At 32.5% G+C, this 25,351-nt stretch overlaps 2 protein-coding genes across 2 annotated transcripts; both read right to left on the reverse strand.

Annotated features, from left to right (window-relative positions):
- Positions 1–499: 499 nt before the first annotated feature.
- On the reverse strand, positions 500–4,190 carry UNE2 (Major facilitator superfamily protein). Its single transcript, XM_039042078.2, has 3 exons — positions 3,675–4,190; positions 1,786–2,540; positions 500–1,377 (listed from the first exon to the last, which is right to left on the reverse strand). Exons 1-3 carry the CDS (start codon positions 4,068–4,070, stop codon positions 855–857), a joined length of 1,674 nt encoding a protein of 557 aa, XP_038898006.1. The 5' UTR covers positions 4,071–4,190; the 3' UTR covers positions 500–854.
- Positions 4,191–8,232: 4,042 nt separating this feature from the next.
- On the reverse strand, positions 8,233–10,060 carry LOC120086309 (uncharacterized). Its single transcript, XM_039042885.2, has 2 exons — positions 8,920–10,060; positions 8,233–8,446 (listed from the first exon to the last, which is right to left on the reverse strand). The coding sequence occupies exons 1-2, from the start codon at positions 9,914–9,916 to the stop codon at positions 8,418–8,420; spliced, it is 1,026 nt and encodes a 341-aa protein (XP_038898813.2). The 5' UTR covers positions 9,917–10,060; the 3' UTR covers positions 8,233–8,417.
- Positions 10,061–25,351: the final 15,291 nt, after the last annotated feature.

Consider the following 25,351-nt stretch of genomic DNA (forward strand, 5'->3'; position numbering starts at 1 on the left):
AATAAATTTCTATAATAACAAAAGAATCAACATTCGTACACTTGTGTGGTGGGGATAAAAATCAAAATCAAAATCAGAATAGGTATTTAGGAAGAGCGAGGGAGAGACAAGAAGTCGCTTGTAGAATGCCAACTACCAACTACTAAGTGAAGACTACTTTTTCACTTCCATGAAGAAGGGATGCGGCACAACGAGCTTTCTTCCGGCTAAGCACTACATAAGCCACAGGCAGAGAAAGCTCGAAGAGCTCAGAAGAAGAATTCCGCTCAGCAGGTGAGTCCCACGGCCCAGCCCGTCCATAATTATCAGCTTTTCTAAAGAACAGAGAATGAATGTATTTGATGTGATCTGCAAAACTTTTACTCGAGAAAGTAGGAATCAGAAACACAAACACCTACAAGAAAAGCTTGGAAAAGAGATTATTATGTACTTATCTAAGCACATTGTATACATAAGAATTTAGTAATACGCAACAAATGTTATAGACTCCTTGCAACCATGAAACCGAATAAGAATAGTATCTGTATTATATTAAAAAAATATGAGGAGACGAATTTGATTCCATTGTACACATTTGGTTGAACATATACACGTATAAATAGCAGAGGTCCATATGACAATCTACAAACTCTGCAAGCCAAACGTTCTTAAAGCGTGCCCTATTGATCTGTCACAAGATAAATTGAATATTTCTACTCATTGTAATTCTTAAAAGTATGTTTCATCTTCTGTTTTGAATTTTAGAGAATTCCATAAATCAAAATTAAAATACTTCCCAACCGTGGAATGGAATTGCTTCTTTGGTCTCCCTGCGAGTTAGAGAGCTAGACAACAAAGTACATCCTCTCGAAAGGCTATTGTTTAACAAAATTTGAAAATGTCAACTGGCGATAAAGGGCTGTCTTTTCATCATCATCAAAATCTAGATTGTCCTCATAATCCATATCGATGACTGTTCTATCTGTAGCATATACTTCATCTGACCCTGCTAAATGAACTTGAGAGTATCCAGCACCTGAAGGTGACCTTTCAGATTCTATTTGCTGCATCTCCGATTCAATTAAAACTTCCATCCGTGCTCGTTCTCTATCTCTTGGATAGGTGCAGTAGAGAAACGAGTAAATAAAACAACAGAGAGCCAATGGAATTCCTATTGCTGTGTACAACGCCCGGGCTAATGATGCTGCATTCTCCCTATCTGTGGCAATCTCTTCAGATTCAGTAGATCCTTTCTGAACAGGCTTATATCCATAGACATGCTGAGCCAGAATTCCGACAACAGGAGGGGCAAATGATGACAAAATAGACTCAAAGGACCGATCTAAAGCATAGACACTAGTCCGAGATTTCTCAGGAACAATCTCTGCAAAAATAGGACTGCAAGAAAACAAATCAAACCGTGACTTGAAGTCAATATTGTATCTCTGTTCCTTTCATACATGGATTATGAGTAATGTACACGCCAAGAAATTCTATTGTTATCCATTCAACGTTCAAGGCTGTATTAACATTCTATTCTTGACGTACATCTTTCTAGATATAGTTCATAAGTAATCAATATCCAATCATCACTACTGATGCTTATTATCCTATAAGTCGTGTTGTTATCTTATGAGCCAAAACTACAAGTAGGATTCTTTTAGTTATGGTGAAAACCTATTATTGGAAGGATGTATTGCTTATTAATCGATTGCCTTCTCAATTTCTATGTAATTGGCCCACCTGAAGTCTGAACACTACTTTTTCTCATGGATTGAGATAGATGACGGCAAATATGACACTTACTTATTTGTAGCTGGAGCATTCCAAGAAATGAAAAACCCCACAATGATCAAGACTAGTCCATGGATAACTGCTGTAGAGGGGCCATCAGGCAAGAAGAGCAGAAGAACTGCAGCTAGAGGAATGCCTGACCCTGAGCTGATCTGGGACAGAATAATCCTCCCAGAGTTTGGGAAACGCGTGGAGAGGATATCTCCCATTTTCCCTCCAAACAAACCTCCAAGAGAGTTTCCAATCACAAACATGCCCATCAGAAAAGCAGTCATATCATGGGAGAATCCCTTGAGCTCCAACCACATTGTTGCAAATGACAAGGCTGACCAGGGAAATGAACCTGTGACACCCTGCGCTACGATGATCTGGAAGGAGGGAATCTTCATAACTGCTTTGGATTCCCTGACCAAGACCTTCACTTCTGACCAAAAAGAACTATGAGCTGGAACATGATTACCCGTTTTTATGCCGTCGTCTAAAAAATGTGGATCATGTGCAAATAAACGGACTAGAATGCCAACAACAACACTGATTAATCCAACTAGATGAAATGCAATTCTCCAACCGGGGATTCCCATAAATGTTATTGGAGCTATCACGATTGAAAACAACCCGCCAATAATGGAGCCTAAGTTGCCAGTAGTTTGAAGCCATCCAAAAGCCACACCACGGTTATTGTCATCTGTTGAATCTGCTACAAGAGACTGGATGGCAGGTGCAACTAATGCGAGGCCAATCCCATTCAATGCTCTTGAAACAGCAACCTGTTGGATACAATCTGAATGACTTATAATCAGCTAATATGTAATCCCAGCATAGGTAAATCTGCCACATATTAATATATTGACAACTGAAAACTTCTATCAAATCAACTTGCCCAAGTTCTGTTGAACTAAAACAATTTCTAACACCAATGGAAATTAAAAATTTATTGTCTATAAATCTGTGCAGGCTTTCCCTCTTCCAGCAAATCATCCAAAATTTTTATGCTTACCACACATAAAAGGCCCACGTGCTGAGATTTTCGAATCAATTACTATATTTCCCAAAGGCAATTGGCTTTATACCCAAACTTCCAACAGAACATGTAAGCTTGAACAGAATCAACAAAGAATGAAACAAGCCCGTTAAATCACAAGTGTCTGTATTAGTTTCTCAGTCCCCAATTTCTTACTAACTTCCTAGTGTACAAGTTCTCATCCGTCGCCACAAAGTTTAGGTGGGGTTCAACATTTCACGTGATTCAGTGACAATTCTGATTCTTCGTAATCTCACAACATTCCTTGCTATATGCTTTCAAGTAATTGCCTATTTGCCAATGTATTTTTGCATATGATGAACGGATGAGCAATTTACTGAGAACGACATTTCCAACTAGAATTGAGCAAAGAGTTATGCCTCATCAAAGGCTACAGAACTATGTTCATGGTTTCAAACTTTCAACAATAAATAAATAAACAAATAACCATAAGTGCTCCAGATCTTCATTTGAAATCTACTTTATAATGTTCCACAAATTTCCTGCTGTAAGTAGATAAGGCAACATTGACATGGTAAAACACTAATTGATATGGCTTATTATTTTTAATCATTCTAGGACGCTTTAATGGTTAGTGTTCCAACTTTCCCATTCTTTATGATTACATCAGTATTCACATACGAACAAGGAAGAGAAATACGTTCTACTTCAATTTATTCTTGCAACAGCCTTAAACTTCCATTCGTTATTATGCATACACAATAATATCCGAAAGCGAGGACACGGTCAAGCGAAGAGAAGGCAGCAAAATTGGAGAGATCAAAACAAGCGGGAAGAATGTAGCATTATCTAGGGCTACACCATAGTGAAATGGAAAAGGAAAAAGAAAAATCAGGAGCAATGATAGAATTGGATGAACCTGAAGAAAAGTAGAGGAAAAGGCGACGAGAAACGTAGCGGCGGCCCAGAGGAAAGCGCCGAGAGCAATCACATGAGCTCGGTTATGGCGGACGGCCAAATAAGCAGCCAAGGGATAGCAAGCAGCCTGAACGATGGATCTGAAGAGAGTCAAGGAGCCGAGACCAGTAGGATCGGTGTGCAAGGCGGCACCGACCTCTTTGTAGACACCGGGTAAGAGAGATTCGTCGGCCCTCTCCATGACTCCGGCGAGGTTGACCAGAATGAGTGTCACCGTTTCCGGCTTCATGTCGGTCCGCCGCGAGCCGCCCGCGAATTTAGGCTCCAATTTGTAGTTGGCACCCGCTTTTACATGCCAATTGGATCCCTTCCTTCCTACGATTGAATGTCCACTCATAAAATCCTCTTCTTTTTATTATTCCTTTTTTATTCTCATTCCTCCATCCTCTCTTCCTAAAGTAAATACTTTTTTATTTCAAAAAGTAATAAATATCTATTTTATGAAAACATATTCGGTGATAATTTTTTAGAGAGAGATCTTAAATTTATGTCTAATAGTTGTTACTACAAAACACGTAGATGTCTGAATTTCCATTCTCATTGTATAATTTGTCCTATTTCAAAGTGTTTACACACACACATATATATATTTCATGGCTAAATCCCAGTTCAATTAAAGCTTAAAACGTTTTAATTTGGATAGATTTTTAATTTAGAATCCATTGGATAACATTTATATTTCCCATCTTTTATTTCTATTGAAAAATTAATTTCCCATCTTTTATTTCTATTTCTATTTTTCAAAAAAAGTATGATAATCATTTACATTTTTTTGTTTCTAATTTTAAGAAACGTTTCTAAAATATGGATCAATCTTGAGGAATTATAAAAAAGCATTAGTAACAACAAGATACTTGAAATTTAGTGATGCATATCAAGAATAAAAAATTATCATCTTTTTTTCTGTTTCATTTTTGGGATAAAGATGAATTCTCATAATGTTTAGATACTTAAGATTGATTTGACAGTAAATAACGTTTATTTCTTTTCCAAAAATAAAGTTGTAAATTTATTTAGAAAATACTTTGTATATCTTAGACCGCACATATTTATGGTACATTCCGTCATATATCTAATTAAAAATTGACATCTGTCAAAGTTTTTTTTAAAAGAAAGTAACTAAAAAATATTTTTTGTGTATGGATAAGAAATGAGAATATAGTACTTAGGTGCATCAAGAATCACCTATGTATTGCTTTATTTAATTTGGATTGAATAATTGAATAAATTAAAAATATATGCTATTTTCAAAAATACATTATAAATATTAGATGTCCAAAAGTTCTCCCTATTAATAATCAAGATTTAAAATATCGATTTCAACAAAAAATATCGAAGATTTTATTTTATGAAAATTTCAATGAAAATATCGATAAAATGTCAATTTCAATGAATATTTAAAAAAAATTGTAAAAAAAAAACTTAAACTAATAAATAATGATTTTATGAAAATTAAACAAGTTAACATGTTATTATTTATATTATATTTACATTATTGACGTTTTATTGCTTATTTTTATATTTCGTGGATTTTTTTTTATCGTAGAATAGAAATATTGATTCACCCCTTGTGTCAATATTGAACCCTATAAATATCGATAGGAATGTCATGCACATCTACATAAATTCAATACTATGCTAATAACAATGTTTCGAGCTATATAAAAAAAAAAAAAAAAAAAAAAATAGAAACGAATATAACAAAAACTTTTATCATTTTTTGAAATGCTTTTTTTTTCCCTAAGCATAAAAGATTAGTTTAGTTTTAAGTTGAGATATAATTTTGATATTGTACGTTAGGTTTCGATGATTCTCGTCACATTACTAGATGATATTTATCTAGTAAGATAAAGTAGAATATACGTTGCCTTGGCACCACGCCAACCTTCTGGAAACGGTTGCTTTTTATCCAATGTGATCACGAAATCAAATGTTGGGCCTGATTGCCGGCCCATTACTTCAGTTCTTTATACATCTGGCCCATTCTGACTCTCTCCTTTAGTTTTGGGCTCGACTCTAGTAGCCCAATGTAAGCCTCAACCTCTCTTATGTGTATTGTTCTAGCCTCCGCGCATTATTAGACGTTTCTTTTTGTTTGGAAGGTTCTGTTTCATTTTTTTTAGTCATTTGTATAGGTACATAAAAGTGTAAACCTCAACTAGGGATATTTTCATCTTTAGTAATTTAAATATTTTACTGAAAATAAAGTTTTGTCATATTTACAAAATCTATTAGATTTAACTATTTTTCAAGTTTCAAATCGTTCCTTATTAAAAAAAAATTAAAAATATTATTTCTCTAGTTGACCCTACATACAATGTTATAACTCGGATAGAGGTAACTCCAAAGTCCATATTGAGTATCATTCCAAAAATCATACACATATTATATGTTCAACTCAACTTAAACATCACAGAATGTGTGCGGCAAACACTAGCACAATTTCATTTCATTTTTAGTTTCTTTATGTTTTGTAGGTTCCCTTATTTCGTTGAAGCACTAGTGATTTTTCAATTTTCTAGATTTTTCCATAAAAAAAAAAATGAAACTTGTGTATTATGCAATCATAGTATAAAAGGGACATATCAATAAAAAGGGAACAAAGAGAGAAACTCTTACATAAAAATGAGCTTGCTTGACCAAGATCATATTTAAGGTCATGTTTGATAAAAAAAAATTGAGCAACAAAATTTAAAAGAGAGAGAGAGAGAAAAAAAAAAGGAAAAAGAAAAGGGTTTAAACTTTTTTTAGATTGTATCTTGAATAGATTTGGATGTTATATGATTTAAATTTATTATGATATGTGGGGATGTTATAGTGTAGTAGCTAGGTTAAGAAAGGGGTGAAGAGTAGTGGGGAACATGAAGGGATAATCAAAACCACTTGAGGGTAGGGGTTGAAACCCACAAAGGAGACCAGGATAATGTCTCATCAAATACTTTATTCAAAAGAATTTTTCTTTTTTAGCATCTAATAATTTGTTTGCAACTCAAGTAAACTAAAGCCCCTGTCTCTGTGTCTCCACTTTTTAATCTCCAATCTAAATCCTAACACACACCAAAATCTAATTTACACCTTACAATAATATAATATGGCAAAAAAAAAACTTATAATTAGTCCTATATACTCCAATAATAACACATAAAAAGAAGACCATTCGTATGTTATTGTGTGTTTCAAAGTTCCACCATCTTTAATTACAAGAGAGTTCTACTTCACCACAAAACTTAACAAAAAAAGAGTTGACAATTTGGGTGGAAGGAAATTTGGACGGTGACTGCAAAGATTTTGATAATATTTCATTAATTACTTATTAAATGTATATACCCCATTTCAAATCTAGGAAATATTATCATCAACATAGTTCAATCAATGGTGTGCTAAAGTCAATGATCCCTCAATTAATTATATGTTAGGGATCCAGAGAGTTTTGTTGGTTCGAATCTCTCCCCTTTTAATGTTTTAAATAAATAAACAAAAACAAAAATGATGATTGAATTTTTTTTTTTTTAATTCAACCATATATGGAATGGTATTGAAAATATCTATTGGTATGAGTTTAGGATTTATTAGTGGGTTGGAATATTTTTCTTCTAAAAAATTGTTTTTTATGAGTATATTTGAAAAAAAAAATTAATAAAAACTTAAAATGTGTTTATAGTGAGTTTAGATAGTTATTTTTTTAATAAAAAAATCTCAATAAATAAGTAAAAAAATTAAAAACACTTAGATAGACACATTACCAGAAAAAAAAAAAAGTGCTTAACCGATATATATATATATATATACACACACTTGTGAAAAACCCTAGTAATTAATTAAGCTGGTGTAAAAGAGTAAATTGAAGTTAATAATGTAATGAGATAATGAGATATATATGGAGGATGAGAAGGGTGAGTTAAAGGGAAAAAGTGGAGGGAAAAGGCATGAAACGTGTACATAATAATTATATATGGTTGAGTAGTCATTGGAATATTACATGTCGGAATGAGTATTTATATATGAATCATAACCATATTGAAATTTAGGCGTACGGAACACATGTAACCTTCCATTCCAACCAACTTTTTTATTTCACTTTAGGGTAGAAAGATACGACACCTCCAACGTCTTGGCCCATCCTCTCCTTTCCTCTCTTCATTTTAAACAAATAAGTAAATAAAACTCCAATTTTTCACCCAGCTTAGTTGATTTAGATATATAAACACTTGATCAATCTAAGATGTCAATACTTCAAATCTTTTAACCCTACTTGCTTCTGTTCGAGTTTTTCTTCATAATAAACTTCGTTATCAAAGAAATTAACTTGACAATAGCAAGAACAAAGCTTAAATTAGAAGAAAGATGTGTAAAGTCTTGTATAATAATAATAATAAATAAATAAATAAAAGAGATAGGAGAAAGATATTTACATGACTAATTATATAATAGGTAGAGAATGTGATATATTAGGGTAGCAATAGAGAATAGGCTAGCAACTAGCAAAGCATAGCATCATAATATATATATATATATATATATATATATATATATATGTATATATATTTTCCTTTCTCCGGTGCGAGGAATGGGTCCCATTCTGACCGGAAATTTAGAACCGTCAAAACTATGGCAAATTGGCAAAGCAGCAGGTGCGGTTGAAGTGGAGCGGCAATTAATTTTTGCAAAATCTTCCTTCCAATTGTCACGCCATTATATTGTAACCTGAATCCACTAAAATCCAATACCCACCGTCAAACCCTCCTCTCAATACCCATCATTTTATGCTCTCTAATAATAACATATATTTTGTAAATGTAAACAAAGAACGGAAAGAAGACATTAATTAAGTAATTATGAAGATTCTATATATATGCAAATATATATATATATATATCGAATTTAATAATATTCCTTAGTAAACTGCCAAAAGGGTTTTATGATGGGTCTACGGGTAAGGAGGTTGCTTGGAGGTTCTTCTTTTCCATCATCAACTTACCACCACCACTACCACCACAATCTTCAAAATCATCATTAAAATCATCGGCATCACCATCATTGCCATTTTGATTACCTAAAAAAAATTTACCCATTTTCCTTTTTTTCTTTTAAAGTTAGTCTACTGTACTTTCACCCCCTGGTAGTAGTTGAAACAATATTCCCCAAATTATCATTCGACCAAGAACAACCCGTAAAATTCAACTTACAATTTGCTGCATTATTGTTGTTATTCGATCGCGTTGCTGCTGCTGCTACTGCTTCTGCTGTTGCTGTTGCTGTTGCTGTCACTGTCATTACAGTACTATCGCGGTTACCTCTCCAGATTTCATCATTTTGCAGCGTTGTTGCTGATAGTAACTGCTGGCTAGTTCTGATAGTGTGGGGCGTCTCTAAATGCCCACTTCCTCCTATAACCTCCTTAGAATTAGCATTAAAGTCATGCCCTGATACCGTCTGAAACGAAAAAATCCCACCCGTCTCTGCCGGCTGTCGCACAACATTGTCGACCTTTGAACGAGAAGGGTACACACCCAATCCAGATGCTTCTAAATTCGTAGCCGCGGAATTGTTTGTCCTAACCAAGCCGAAGAGATCAAATCGCCGAGAATAAGAGGACCCACCGGCAGTGAACGGCGGGGAAGGGATTCCGGTGAACTCTTGCACCATTGCTCGAAAATTCGTAGTGTCTGTTGTGAGAACGGTGGTGGGGGCTCGTCGTGAAGCTCTAGTTCTCTTCTTTGTAGTGACTTTAGGATGTAAAGCGCCGGAGGATGATGATGGGGTTGAGCGAATTTGGATTTGGTTTTGGGTAGATCCGTCGGAGATTGGTGGGTTTTTGAAGTGGGTGGGTTCAGATCTTAAGACGTCGAGATTGACAAAGGAATTGGAGGAATTATCAGGGTTGAAATTGTGGTAACTGGAAGGGAAATCGTAGAAAGAAGGAAGGAGATGGTGGTTTTGGTAGTGAAAAGGAAGTTGATGAGGGATTGATGAAGAAGAAGAACAACCAAGAAGCGAAGAAGAGGAAGAAGAAGAAGAAGAAGAAGAAGAAGAAGAAGAAGAAGAAGAAAAAGGAATAATATTGTTGTTGAAGAAAAGTGGGGGAGGGGGAAAAAGTTGAGGTTGGTGATGAGAAGAAGAATCGTACTCTTCAACTTCATCAGCACCACTAGAAGATTGCAAACTTCCGCTACCGGAATCCATTTCTGATCAACCTAATTTTCTTAATGAAAGTGTAAGCAAACAAATAAATAAGAAAAGAGGGGGGAATCTCTGTGGAAAAACTGTCAAATATGAAGGGAAGACAGTGAAGAGGGGAGCTTCGATAAATCAGCTTTTAGAGGGAATCAAAATCTTGGAAGGGTTGATCGGCAAAAATCTTTTACTTGTCATTCAGTTGGAAGCAAAAAGGAAAGAAGAGGGGGTTTCTCTAAAAAGAAGAGAAAATATAGAATGGGATAGATACTAATAATAATGACATGGGAGGGGTAAAATAGCAAATAAAAGAGAAGGGTAGCCAGATAATTAAGCATAAGCTAAACTAAAAGAGAGGAAAAAGGTAGGGTTTTTTTTTTTTGAGAGGTAGAAGATGGACGGAAGAAGGAAAAGGAAAGGGAAAAGGGTATTTGAAAATTGAAAAGAGAAAATAGGATGATGAAAGGGGTAAGGTAGGGCAGAGAAAAGAAGTGAAGAAGACGGGTGGGGTCGGCATTTGAAAAGGGGTTGCTGCCAACGGGTCAAACTCAAACTTAATACCAATTTGAGAGGGACGCCTAATTTTATCAATCTTTAGTTTTATTTCATTTTCGGTGAGAGATTAACAATGAATGTGAAACCAAGAAAATCAACCATTAGATACCACCCTACATTCTTAAATTCTTAAAATTACTTTGATTATGTTTTAACTTCACACTATCTCAATTTAACGTATTAAAACTGATTTTACGTCTCTATACTTTAGAAAAATAAGAATACATCAATCATAATATCATTTGATTCTTTAGTATTGTTTACTTATCTTCCCTATGTGAACAAAGACGGTTCAATCTAATTACACGGATATCATTATAATTACTATTACTATTATGACTAATTCATAATTCTAAGTAAAACGTGATAAAAAAAATCTAATTACATTTATGATTCTTCATCTAACATTTGTTTTTTTTTTTTTTTTTATCATCAAGGGGTAAATCATGGCTTCAAATTATTAAAAATATATGTTTTAAAATCACTTCATTTGGCGCATTCAAATCGAATTCCGGTTTGTTTATTGCGTTTACCAACATTTCCATAAATAAAAGCATCATTTAATTGCTTCCACTATGCCTCTTTGTGGTCCCTTTACTCAAAAATACCAAAAATACTTTCACTTGCTTTCTTTTTCTTTCTTTCAATCCCCCCTCGAATTTATCTTATTTCATCTAGTACATTTAATAGAGATTATAGGTCAAATGTGAACTAGTTGAATTGAATAAAAACAAAAAACTAAAAAGTACTATTATGTGTGTGTGTGTTCAGTATGTTAATGAGCTTAAAAAGTAATTTATTAATTCGCCTTAAACATTTAAAATCTAAATATTGGGTTTAATTAACAAATCTTTTGGAATGAAATTGAATTTTGTGTTCATTAAAACTTAGTCACACATTTAATTTTGTTTTCAATTGATTCTTGGATTTTAAAAAATGTTGATTAGGTCAGTCACATATTATATACTAATTTGAAAGCTTTTAAATTTATTGGAGGAACTCATTACATATTTTTAAAGTTTAGACGACCTATTTAACACAAATTTGAGGCTTCAAGAGTTGTTAAGTATTTTCATCTTCATTACCATAGGTTTATTAGGGTATATTTGACTTGATTTTAATTAATCTTGATTAGTATAGCTAGAAATTAGAAATTTTCAGTTGAATTATGCAAAAATTTGAGTTGTACAAAAATTCAAATTATTGATATCTGAGTCTGTATTTTTCAGTTGACTAAGTTTAATTGATTCATAGGTTTGTGATTTGTCCCTAATAATTTAAGTACATATAGTATGATTTATGAGGTTCATATAAATCTAAATTGATGTAAAATGTGTTATATAATATAACCCATATTAGAATTAATTAATAAACATATCATTTATACCAAACAAATTCACTTGATAAACTCAATCGTTTGAACTCTGAATTGCACTATTCTTTCTCGTGACCCTCTGTTGCATTCAAAGTAAAAGCCTTTTTTTTTTTGAAAATGCAATTATTTTTTCTTTGAACTTATATATGTAGGAGCTGGAATATATTAATATACATCAGACCACCAACACGTCGAAATTCAGCTGCACAAAAAAAATAATTATATTATATTATTACGTCTATCTGACATATTAAGCTTAATGTGAAAGAAATCCATTTATCAATTTTAACACCTCAGCCATATTAGGAGCCGTAATTTCCACCACGAATTAAGGAGAACTCAATGTATTCATTCGTCCCTCATACTTCATTATTATATTATTTTTAAGTAGTAACCAGAGGATCCTAAATATCTAACGCTAAACTTAATTTTTAAATATAATTATACTCTTAATTGAGACATGTTTAACTTAATATTTATACAAAAAATTTTTAAAAAATGGAATCTTGGCTCCAGATCAGCCTTTGACTTGGTCAAAGCTCAGAAATAGTAAGATCAAGGTAGCTATGATTGAGAGCTACCACCAGAGAATCTTTCTTCTCAAATGTAAAAAGGACTTCAATTATACATTTGAGAGCCATCATACTTGTGAAAAATAAATAAATAAATGTAATATTCGAAAAAAGTTGATTGTATATACGCAAGAAATCAATTCATAAACAAAGTAAGACCGTTCTTCATTTAGGGTTTAGGGTTGAGATCATCGGATGTGCTAAATTTAAGGTTTAAAAGGTGGGTTCAAATCAAAATTTACCATTTAATTTGGCTTTTGTATTTATTTGGTGGTTAAGTTATAAAAAAAACCCCTTACTATGATGGTAGGTTTAATTATATTTTTGGACTACGAAAATTTTCATTTTAATTTTAAAAGTTTATTTCTTTTTCCTTAAAAACTTTGGAAGACTTTCCATGAAATTTATGGACAAAAAAGTACACATACTTATATGTTGTTTAAGTGAGTGCATCTAAACATCTACGAGTGATATTACCATCAAATTTGGCATTTTTTTTTATAATTTAACTTAATTAGGTTAAAAAGGTTTTATTTGATTCAAATATTTTCAAATGTCGAATTTTATTCAGAGTAGTCAGATACACATAGTTTATAGCTAAATTTTCAAACCCTTTAATTTTGTTATTTGAAAAGGAAAAGAAAGTAAGATCCGGAAGAAACAAATGCAAGTAACAAATGAAGTTAGATTTAGGGAAAGAGAAGTCCTTGTCATAGTACACTTTATTTTGTTGATTATTGTTCCATTAATGGATGGAACAAAGGAGGAAGTTAAGGGGGGTACCCTACAAAAAACATATCCAAAAAACCCTAAAATTCACAGGGCTTTGGAGCCCTAGATTTGCCCTAATTCGAGGCCATACAGAACAAAGAGATGGGGCATTTTATATAATACTTGGAAAAGGAAATTAAATATGGGACTTTTGCTTGTTAAACAGAGACATGTGCAATTGAAGTTGCTGGGGAGACAAAAGGGCTCCATTTGTCCACTCCTCAGTGCGCTACTTGTCCACTCCTTTTTAACAAAACTCCAAAACCTTTTCATTTTTATTCTTATTTCTAACTCTTGATTTCAACTCTTTGATCTGCATTTTCTTCGATCTTTTCGGGTTTCAAAAGCATTGCACGTTGCCTTCCTTTTCGAATTTCCATGCGTGGGGGTTATGTATTTGTGTGTATCTTACCATCATTATAGTATTTTTAATAGTTCCACAATAATTCACATGTATCCTTTAAATTAATTTTGTTGTATTACAAAACTAATGGGCTTTTTATGATGTTTAATTAATTAACATTTTTTTTAAATAAAGTAATGATTAATTTGAATGGAGGGGTTTTATATATATGTTATTTATTTTCCCAAATCCCAAAAGGGAGGAAGTGGAGATTTGGTTTGATGTTGGAAATGCAAGAGGATGTCACTACTGGTTTTCTTTTTCACTAAAAATGATTGAAATGTATGTAAACCCCACAAATTTGCACTTGCGTAATTAATAAAATAGCTAATTGTAGTTTGGAAATTGGATCATGATTAGAATCCAGATGCAATTTTTTTATTTCTCAATAATCATCTGTGTTTTGCTTTTTCCCATTAAAATATGGAGACAAAGCTTACATAAATAATAATGATTTATTTTTTTTTTTTTTTAAAAATATATAGTAATATTGGGCCTTGTCAATTGTTTCCATAAAATTCTGTGTTATTGTAGGCCTTCCATTGATATATTTCCAAGAAAAGGGAATCAAGGTCTTTTGGATTTTATAGGCCTTTTTAGCACTTGCCAACCACACAATTGTAGTTGACCATTTTATTGATCTGGTTGGTGGACTCTTTTTTAGGCCCTCTTTTGCTCTTGTCACAACTATAATTGACCAATTGCTGGCTTGGAAGACTAATGGGCTTGGGCTCAATAATCTCCCTCCCTAGCATATCAGATAATCCTAAAAATTGATTATCCAATTTCCACTGCTTACATGTTGTTAGTAAGGGTGTTCAAAACACTCAGATGATCCAAAAAAATCGATCAACTCAACCTAATCCGTGCGGTTTAGATTGGATTATCAACTCATTTGGATTGGGTTTGATTCAAATAAATGAAAAATTTATAGATTGGGTTGGTTCATGGGTTCAACTAATATAATCCAAACCAACCCGAATTTATTATTAACTTTAAAATATATGTTTATATTGATTTTAATTTTATTTAATTTCATTATTTTTTTGAATAATTTACTCTTCAACAACTCTTAAAAGTATTTTTTTGCACTTTAAAAAGAAAATTCTCACTATATAAATTAAAATTGAGTTGTTAATCTTAATTCAATATATGAAAATAATTAAATTAGATTTCTACATATTTATATTTTTGCTTTTTTTAGAAATTTTTTTTAAATAAATGACCTGATTAACCCGAACCAACCCAACCCAAATATTTCATGGTTGGGTTGGGTTCATTTTTTAATAAGTGTTATTTGAGTTGAAATTTACAATCCGAACAATTGGGTTGGGTCTAAAAAGTCTTTCAACCCAACCCAACCCAAACCATAAACATCCCTACATGTTAGACACTTGAATCTCATTTGTATCTGTTATTGTTGAACTAGGGAGAATGATGTTGTTGGCTTAATTTTCAGCTCGCTTCTTCTAGTCAGGTCTCGTTTTTCAAGCTAACTTGTACAAGAAATTCTCATACCAATATAGTATTGAGCTTATCACACTCCATTGTCTAAATTAATATAGGGAATGTATAATTTAGCTAAGCACATAAAAAGTAAGGTTAAGACTCTCATTTAAAGGTTACTTACTTTTTTTCTTGGGATCATCAAATGAGACTATTTAAATGTCATTCTTTTGGCATTCACCTCTGATTATATGTAACGTCAGCGATGTCAGAACTGTTTCCGACACTCGAGGTTGTAGAGTGTCAGACTTGAGTGTAGCTCAGTTATTTTTCAATCGATTTATATTTATCAGCTCCACTGGTCGACCTGAACATCGCAAGACAATTACTTTTCTTTTGAGATGGGCTCCCATTACCTTTTGCTTCCTCCAGGTACCCTATGGACTTGGGCATTGCTCATTGGACTCATAGTGAGTATAAGATTGGCTCAAGAATATCTTATACTCACTAACATCAAATCCTTTCGTGAGTATAATGTATTTTTGGATTGATAAATCACAGCCTATAGACACTACTTCTACCTTCAAATTTATTCCTTTATTATTTTTTTATTAATGATTTAAAAAAACTAAGCTAAATTTTAAAATCTAAAAAAAATAACTTTTAAAAGCGTATTTTTGTTTTTAGAATTTGGCTAAAAATTCAACAATTATACTTAAAAAAGATGCAAATTATTGTAAGAAATCGAGAGGAAATAGACTTAATTTTTTTTAAAAAAAATAAAAACATACATATTAACCAAACGGGCCTAATTTTCTTTTTAGTTGTGAGCCATAATGAGTATAAGACATTCTTGAGCTAAACAAAGGGTGATCCTTCCACTTCTACTCCTTAGGCCAAACATATTAATAGTTAATATATTAATAAGCAAAATATTATATTAGAATTTAAGCAACCAAGATCAAATCACACAACAACATAGTGTAAGAATCAAAATGATTCAAGAAAAAGAAAAAGAAATAACTGGTTCATTTGGATATCCCATTAGATCCGTCTCTTTGTGTTTCATTCTTTTCTTTTGTTTATGTACGATCACATCATGAAATTAAAGATACAAACTTAACTTCACATTATTTGCTTTAGCTCCAATAATATCAGCTAATTCAAAATAATGATAAAAAAAGTCAAACTTAATTAGAGCAAATAAAGGAATTAAAAACAAGAGGGTCAAGATATGCACATGTGGCTGTGACATTTCTTGAAAAGTCTTTTACCACAAGATGAGTATCATGCTATACAAGCCTAAAATCGCATCAAATTAATAGTTTTCTAGATTTTGGTGGATTTTTCTATATTTTAATTATTATTATTATTATAAACAAATCAATTGTAGCTTTAAATAACCAATTAATCTATTTTGTATAAAATAATTCCACAAAAATATCAGTCATGAGGCTACGTCCACTTAAAACTCCTTAATATATGGATTAATGCACGTTGAATTAGGCGTGACTAAAACTCCAAATATTGGGCAGTGCACATATAATTGAATGTAAAGTATGTAGGTTCCATACAGCTAGATTATGATGACATTTTTATTTTATTTATTTTACTATTTTTTCCTCTGATAATATTATAATAAAAAAAAATTGCTTTTATATGGGAATAGATGCTAATAAAGTTTGGATTTGTTGAGGAAACTTGAGTTTACATGACTTGCATTTTGATTTGTTTAAAAAAAAAAAAAAGAAGCATATTATAAAAAAATTCAATTTAGTATAATTTTGTATTTGGTATGTAGGTTTATATTTTATTTTGTACCGTTAAATCTTAATTTTAAGAGTTAACATAAGTTTAAATAATCTATAAAATTAGCAAACTTATGAACGGAATGAAAGGATCAAATCTCAACATGAAAGCGCATGAACGCCTTATGTCATTGAATTCATTTAGAAATTATGGAGAAAAAACAAAGAAGAATAAACATAACTTAAATTTACAACATGCTTTTCAAGAAGAATTTCTAGGGATAAGATATTACTATCTTTGAAGATCGATCTTCAAACTTCTCTAAATCCTTGCAGGTGATCACGATCTCAGAAACTTCCTCTTCGAACTCGAACAAGACACTACCAAGATTCTTTCCCGCTATTCTCTGCAAGAATTGGGTTACGAGGGAACCCTTTTATTTCTGGAACAATAATGGAGGAAGAGATTTTACAGACAAAACACTTTTCTCCTTGTTGTGTGTTGAGGATTGAGAGAATTTTGTTTTTTCTTCTTCAAAGAATTAAGAGTGTGGCTGAGATCAAAATAATGATAACCACATAATAGGTTATTCTATATCCTTATTAGAGATGGGGAAGTTATTTTCATAAAATAGCTTCCCCTAACCAACCTTTTAACTCCCCTTAGCCATAGGGAGTTAAATTTTAACTAAACTTAAATTAAATTAAGCTTAACTAAATAAATAAATATTAACTAATCTAATTAATCCATATATATTTATTAAATATCATATATTTAATTAATATTACATTTAAAACATATTTAAATGTATTTCCTTCTCTAACCTATAGTTTAAATATGAATCTCATTCATATTAAATTTTAACTTATAGTTTTAATATGAATCTCATTCATATTATTTAATAGTTGAATCTTATTAAAATATATTATTCTCCTATATTATATAGTTTAATTTTGAATCTAATTCAAAATTAACCTTATAATAATATATCTATATACATTATATTAATTGTATCTAATACAATTAATGCACTTTCCCTTATTCAAATTTTTTAAAACTAATTAATCATTATAATACCCTTAGTGAGCTAAAGGGACTTAATGGATCTACAAATTAGAAATTCCAATGATACGAAGTTAATTAATTAAAAAAACTCTTTAATTAAATTAACTAACATTCATTAACTGTAAGTCATCCCACTAAAGACCCACATTTGTACTCTTCATACTATAGATATATTTCTGTGTCCATGAATATAACCGTTATTAATAAGTTGACCCTTCACGAATTGCTCCTAATTACATCTAGGTTAAAATTACTGTTTAACCCCTATAATTACCTCTTACTCCATAAGTACCATTGGTTCCTCTAATGAACAATCAATTTATAGTCCAATAAGAAATTAAATCCCTCTCGAGCCAGTGAAAGGGTGAGGTCTCATTGTTTAAGACCCAAAGTCAGCCCTTAAAGGAGCACTTCTACTTATCGTAAAGATAGGAAGGAGTGAATTCCATCTTGTGTAGCTATGTTCCCAGCTCCCTACTTGAATAAGCCCCCAAGATGGTAAACTATTGAGTCGGTGACACGGGTCACTTTCACCCATACAAATCAAAAGATTGTTCTCATAAACAGAAGTCTATAACTCACTCAGGATTGAGATCGAGTGATACAGTTATCATATGAAATGTTAATATTTTTAGTCAATTGGTGTTATAAAGAGAAATTAATCATTTCGCGGTTCGGTCTTATACAAACTTTTTGTATAGGATACCTCCACTTGTATGCTTTTACATAAATGATTTGGATTAAATAGTTTGCAATACTTACAACTCTTGCAACATTTACAAAGTAAGTTGTATACGCAGTGTCACCAGGATAAGGTACCCAACCTTATCCATATACTACAAACCTTCTAGATTATTACTTGAACATGATCCACTTGTATGTATATCACATACTGTCCAAGTTGCATAAAAAATCTTGGATCTTAATTTATTGGATTAAGTTACACAAAACTAAACTGAATAAAAATAACTTTTCATTTTATTGAATAAATGAACATTGTTTATACATTACAAGCTATGAGATTTAGGGCATAAATCACAACACTTAAAAGACACATAAATGCACATTCATTAAGATTTTATTTTGATATCTAAAGTTTTGAGATTATTGTTCTATTTTGATTCTTAAACTTAAAAAATATATTCAATCTATATAGGCATGATTTTGAATAAGTATGCATGCTATCGTGTTAATTTGAGCATATATATTGAATCTACTTTAGTCGGTCGAGTGTCTAGTATGGGTAATAAAGGAAAATTTCACAAAATAACCCATATATCAAAAAAATTTCTATGAATGACCTCTTCCTAAAAACTTATCTATGATTGACCTTTTGCCCATGTGAAATGTTAATTTAATGCCAAATTTAAAAAACCCTTCAAACTGCGCCACATTTCTTCTTCGTTCAACGATTTCTTCAGCTTTTCATTCAATATGTATTCAATGCAACACTAACATTCTATCAACGCATCTATTCCCAACTAATATTCCACCAATAGCATTGAATAACATTGATATCAAGAATGGAAGGTCACTTTCAGTTATTTGTTTTTCCATTGAACTCATCACAAAATTATCCCATTGTTCTCTTAGAGTTTCAGTACAACATCCTCATTGTCGATCACTTTCATCTTTGTTCATTTCATTGTGTTTTTTGGTATAGAGCAAGATTCTTTCGTCAGATCCAGAAATGGAGAGGATTTAAGTGATATTCTATAGTATTTCTTATCCCCTAGATCTTTTAATATTGAATGAACGATCATATTGCAATATATAGACGATCATTCATTACAATATAAACGCTCGTATAGCAATATATAGGCGATCGTTCATTACAATATAAATACTCATTTAGTATTATATAAACGATCGTTTAGTATTATATGAACGATTGTTTAGTACTATATGAACGATCATATTTATATAACATTTAAAAGATCGTTTAGTATTATATAAACGATCTTTTACATAATACTTCACAATCGTGTAGTATTATATAAACGATCGTGTATATAAAATCGAACTATCATTTAGTAGTATATACGTGATCGCGTATACAATTCTAAGAAAACACTTATAAATAGTTGGGCGATCGCTTATCAATTACTAGGCGATTTCTTAAAATTTGATTGGGTATTGCTTAAAATTTGCTAACCAATTGCATATTAATGACACTATTTCGCATCTTTGTACGATTTGATAGGAACTGGGACCAGTCAGGAAGCAATTATGTTGGAGATCATACCGAAAGGTATAAAGGTAAGAAATGAGATAACAGTCAGTAAATTAGTGAATATTATGCACCAACGATTGAATATCGATCTAGATATGTTTGATATACATATTAAATGTTGCTACAATCTATTGGTCTTGACTCCCCAGTTGATGATGAAGATCTTAGCTTCCTTTTAGAAGGTAGTGATGATCTCGGATGCAATTATTTATATTAGTTATACCTCATGAAATTCATGGAGTACACATTGAGAATATGTGCCAGCAATGCAATCCAACAAATCAACCCATTCCAATTAGTCAAAACTTTGAATATGCAATCGTTCCGACATGAAATATTTCCACCATGTCTTAGACACTGATTTCCAAACGATCATTTTGTTGGAAGGTACCAATGCGTAGCGGAAGAAACCAAGGTCCATAAGCACTTTAATTCATTAGTTTTGGAAGAAAAGAAAACATGCTTCAACAGAAAATAAATGGGTTTCATGACATATCTTTGAAGAACTTCCTTTAAGCTTTGATTCAGCTGCAAATCTCTAGACCACCCCAATATCTTCCCTACTATCTTCTTGGAGCTCAAGATTGAGTAGTGAGACTCAAAATAAGCTGGAATTAAGGGAATTTGGAGAAGCTCACAGCAGCAACCAAGTAGAAGAACAACCTTCTTCTCTCAATTTTTTCTCCAAAATTTTGTTCGGTTGCAATCACTTCAAAACACTCCAATTTCTTCAATATATTGCAATGCAAAGAAATTTTTTCCATGAGATGCAGCTCATGCTTGGAGTTATCTTTTCTTTTTCAATTTTATCTAAATTGATTTCACAAATTAATTTTATTTAATAAAACTAAATATATTATTAATTTTACAAAATTAATTTCATAAATTAATTTTCTTTAATAAAATTAATAAATAATTATTTAAACGATTTAAATAATTCTAATTAATTTAATATCGAAGGTTAAATTAATTTTTACACAATTCCATCTTCAAATATTTAAATCATATTTAAATATTATTTCTCTAAATTCATTTAATTCTAATTCGAACACTTCAAATTATCCATTTACGAGCTAGTAAAGGGACCTCGCAGACCTACATATCATGGGCTCCAACGATTCGAGATTAATCGGCTAAACTCATTAGACCGATCTAACCCCCATTCGTTAACTAATGGGTGATTCTACGAAAGCCCATAGCTAAACTCCCCTCACTATAGATATATTATGTCCATACGATATAACTATGATTAGTAAGTTAACCATTCATAGGTTGCTCGTAATAACGGTTAGGTCGAATCTCTGTTTTACCCCTAAAATTACCTCTTGTTCCTTAAGTTCGACTGATCCCCTAATGAACAATTGATTTTTGATCCAATCAACAAATCGAATCCCTTTCAGGCCAATAAGAGGGTGAGGCCTTTTGTTCAAGACCCAAAATCATAACTTGAAGGGAATAACCTCTCTATTAACCCTAATCGGGTAGGAGTGAATTCCCTCTTGCACCCTATGTTCCTAGCTATTCATCCGGTCTTATCACCAAAATGGTAAGCTTATTGAGCAGAGAAAATTGGTCTACTTTCACCGTTTGCAGATCAAAGGATAATCTCGAACAAACAAGAGTTCATAGTTAGCTCAGGATTAAGGGTAGGTTACCTAGGTCATCACTTTGAAATAGTCAATCTTAAATAGTAAACAACATTATAAAGTAAGAGTGACTGGTTTCGTGATTCGATCTTACATAAACTCATTTGCACAAGACACCCGCACTCCTCATGTCTCAACATGAACGAATTAGGATCACTTCGTTTATAATACTTTATAACTCTTTGTAACAACTACAGAGTAGGCCGCATCCAATAGTGTTACCAGAATAAGGTACCCAACCTTATTCATATACTATAGATCATTTGACTATTTATTCGAACCTGATCCACTTGTATGTCTCCACATAAAGTTCAAGTACTCATATAATATTCAAAGGACTTAGGTTTGTTGGATTTCTAAAAACAATATATTCAACAACAACTTTATTGAATTCTCAGAATAAGTTCTAATATTTATAAACCACGAGTTTTAGGACATAAAACCCAACACGTTTAGGATTATATACATACATACCCCATATAGATGCTAGACTAATAGCTTTATTTTGTTTAGTTGTTGTTCTATCAGATGATGGTAAACAGTAAAGGTATCACCCATCTAACAAACCATGGTAGTCAAGTTCACCAAATCTTTGCGAACTTCTTTAATTTCCTCCCTAAGAACTTTTGTACGATTTGGAATGACGATATTTTGAGGACTTATGTTGCGTATTTGACAATTCATCATGTCCTCTCTTACCCTTCTCCTGGTTAGTTTGAACCAGCCTACGTGATTTGGGCTATATGGCACGATACTTAGTTACATGTTAATCTTGCTCACCAATATGGGGTTCATCGGATGGAGGGTGTTCTTGCTCCCCAATATGCTAATCGAACCCACCGTGTTGCCCAAAGGACTAATGGGTATCGAGAGAGTGATCATGCCCTCATCCTTCTCAATCCTTCTTCCTTCAACATCAAATTCTTCCAACTGGTCCTCCTTGTACTTTATCTTCTCTACGCTCAGTACAAGTCTTATCAAAATAATATTCTATACATAAGCGAATGAGTAAGTCAGAATGCATGAAACTATGATAGATGACAATAATTACTAAGTGATCGGTTATTTACTTTTTTGGGCTAAAACACATTCTTACTCACTGATTTATAAGATGGAGCACGAGAACAAGTCCATCTAAGAATTCTAGGAATTGCAACCTTGCTAACTTTGGTGGCTATGAACTTACTTGACATGGATAAAATTTCATAAGCCTAAACCTATAATATGGGAGCTTTGTTACACATACATAACACATAGATTAAAATGAAATGGAAATGAAAATGCATACCTGGAATGCAAGTGCAAATCCCTTTATGTAGTAATATGAGTCATAATGAGCATTTTCTACTTTCTTTGTCCTACATGCCTCCTTGTTCCCACACATGATAGTCTTCATACTATTCAATGTACATTTGAAAAAGAGGGACGACCAATCATAATGTTTAAAGACTTCAGGGTCACCGACAATCCCAAATGTCCTCACACCAAATTGGGTTTTCTTGTCTTTCTCAATCATCACCGTTTCGATGTATAATTCCAATGCAACCTTGACGACATCTTCATTTTTTGTAAAAGTAAACTTCTCGAACGTATTCTCCACATCCTTGCAAGAACTATCCTTATCATTTGGGTTCTTCGGTCCAAGAATGAATTGTCGCAGTCTCTCATTGCTTTTTCTCTTTCTACTATTTCTTTGGTCGACCACAACCCAATTATCAAATTAAAATCATCTTGGGAGAATGATACCTTCTTCCTCGGTATGTTAAATGATATAACGTCTTGGTTCACATCCGTTACCTTCCTCAACATAAAATGATGAAAAGGTTGCCCATTAAATACAAGATCTATGTCCAAGAGTGGACTAAAGGTCGTTGTCCTAAACATGATCATCTGCTCTTCTGTCAACTTATTTTTAATAACCAACACATTTTTTGTGGACTTGGCAAGAAACTGAAGCAGGAGAATATTTTTTAGTAGGGACGACCATCTTAGCAACCCGCAACAAATGTATACATTACCACAATAAGTGAATTATCTCTTAAAACAACTAAATGATCACATAAAAAAAAAAACTAAACAATCGTATAATAAAAACTAAACGATTGCATGATAAATAACTAAATGATCACATTAGGGGTGTTCAAAAAATCTGGTAACCCGACCAACTTGACTACCCAACCCAAACCGCAAAGGTTAGGTTGGGTTGGGTTGGGTTAAAATTTTTTAAAAATATTAAATTCGGGTTGAGTCTCGAAGTACCCCATTTTAGGGTCGGGTTGACCCGACCCGAATATATATATATAATAATAATAATAATAATAATAATAATAATAATAATAATAATAATAATAATAATAATAATGAAATAAAACATAAAACCGGCAAACCGAGGCGCAAGATCGGCAAACCGCCTTTGGTAAGCAATCGTGTAGCATTTGGTAAGCGATCGTATAGCATTTGGTAGGCGATCGTTGTAACAACCCAGATTTGTACGCATACAGGAAATTAAATGTCAAATATTAAGCAAGACGAAATTTTATTTAAGGGGGTGGAAATTTAGAAGGAAAAAAAAAAGAAATTTATTCATTATCCAAAAATAATGAATAAGGAAGCAGAATCAGGGAGGATTAATTGGAAGTTGAACGTTAGCTAATTCAGGAGACAATGGGCAGTAGATAACTTTTTGTTTGAACACTACTCATTGGAAGAATTGGGGGTGAATTAATTGCCCATATACTCTTAAAATTTGGAAGAGTTAAAAAGAGGAAGTGGAATCCACAAGCAGTGAAGGCAACCACACGTGAAAACTAGCGAGATTGGAGAGAACATTGGAGAGAGCGAGAGTAAAGAGAGCGAGATTCTTAGCGAGACAGTAGGAGAGAGCGGGAGCGAGAGCGAGAGCGAGACCAGCGACGGCGACAGAAGAGCGAGAGTCACAAGAGCAAACCAGCGAGAAAGCTGGAGGGAGCGAGATTCTGAGAACAGAAAGAGCGAGATTTGGACAGAAGCATGGATTATGCGTTGAATTTGGCCACGATCTTATAGATTATACATGGAAAAACCCTAAAATTGAATAGAAACAAAGAATGATGACGTAAGGGCAAACATTAGTCAAGATTAGGTGTCTTATTGAGAGGAATCCTTAACCCTAAGTAATTTTAAAGAAGCCACCTGTAGGATGATTTGTCACACTAAGAAGAGCTGAAAACTACTATAAATAGGACCCTTTGCCGAAGATTTAACCCATTCTCAAACAAATCTCAGTAACAAAAAATTGTGTGAAAGAGTAAGTGTGAGTGAGGAAGTTCTGTGAGGCTAAAAGAGAAAAGCTCGAGTAAGGTGCTGCCCAAATTCTCCCCAAATTTCCTTCTAGTTTAAAAAGGAAAAACTCTACTGATCAAATCATAAAGAATAATAAGGAATAACTAGATCACATTAAGTAGTTTATCTCACCCTCTCTTTAAATGTTCTATGATAGTGTACCTTTATTATGTTGCATGATTATGTTAATTGTTATATTGCATTACATGTTTAGAACACGTTTCTCTACAAACGACCCCATGCATTATGTTTGTTCACGATTACGTTAAAATCAAGTTTTAATTAGGTGTAAGTTATGCTTCCAGTCT

This window comes from Benincasa hispida, chromosome 9 (assembly GCF_027475165.1).
Source record: "Benincasa hispida cultivar pf3 chromosome 9, pf3_genome.v1.1, whole genome shotgun sequence".
NCBI lineage: Eukaryota > Viridiplantae > Streptophyta > Magnoliopsida > Cucurbitales > Cucurbitaceae > Benincasa > Benincasa hispida.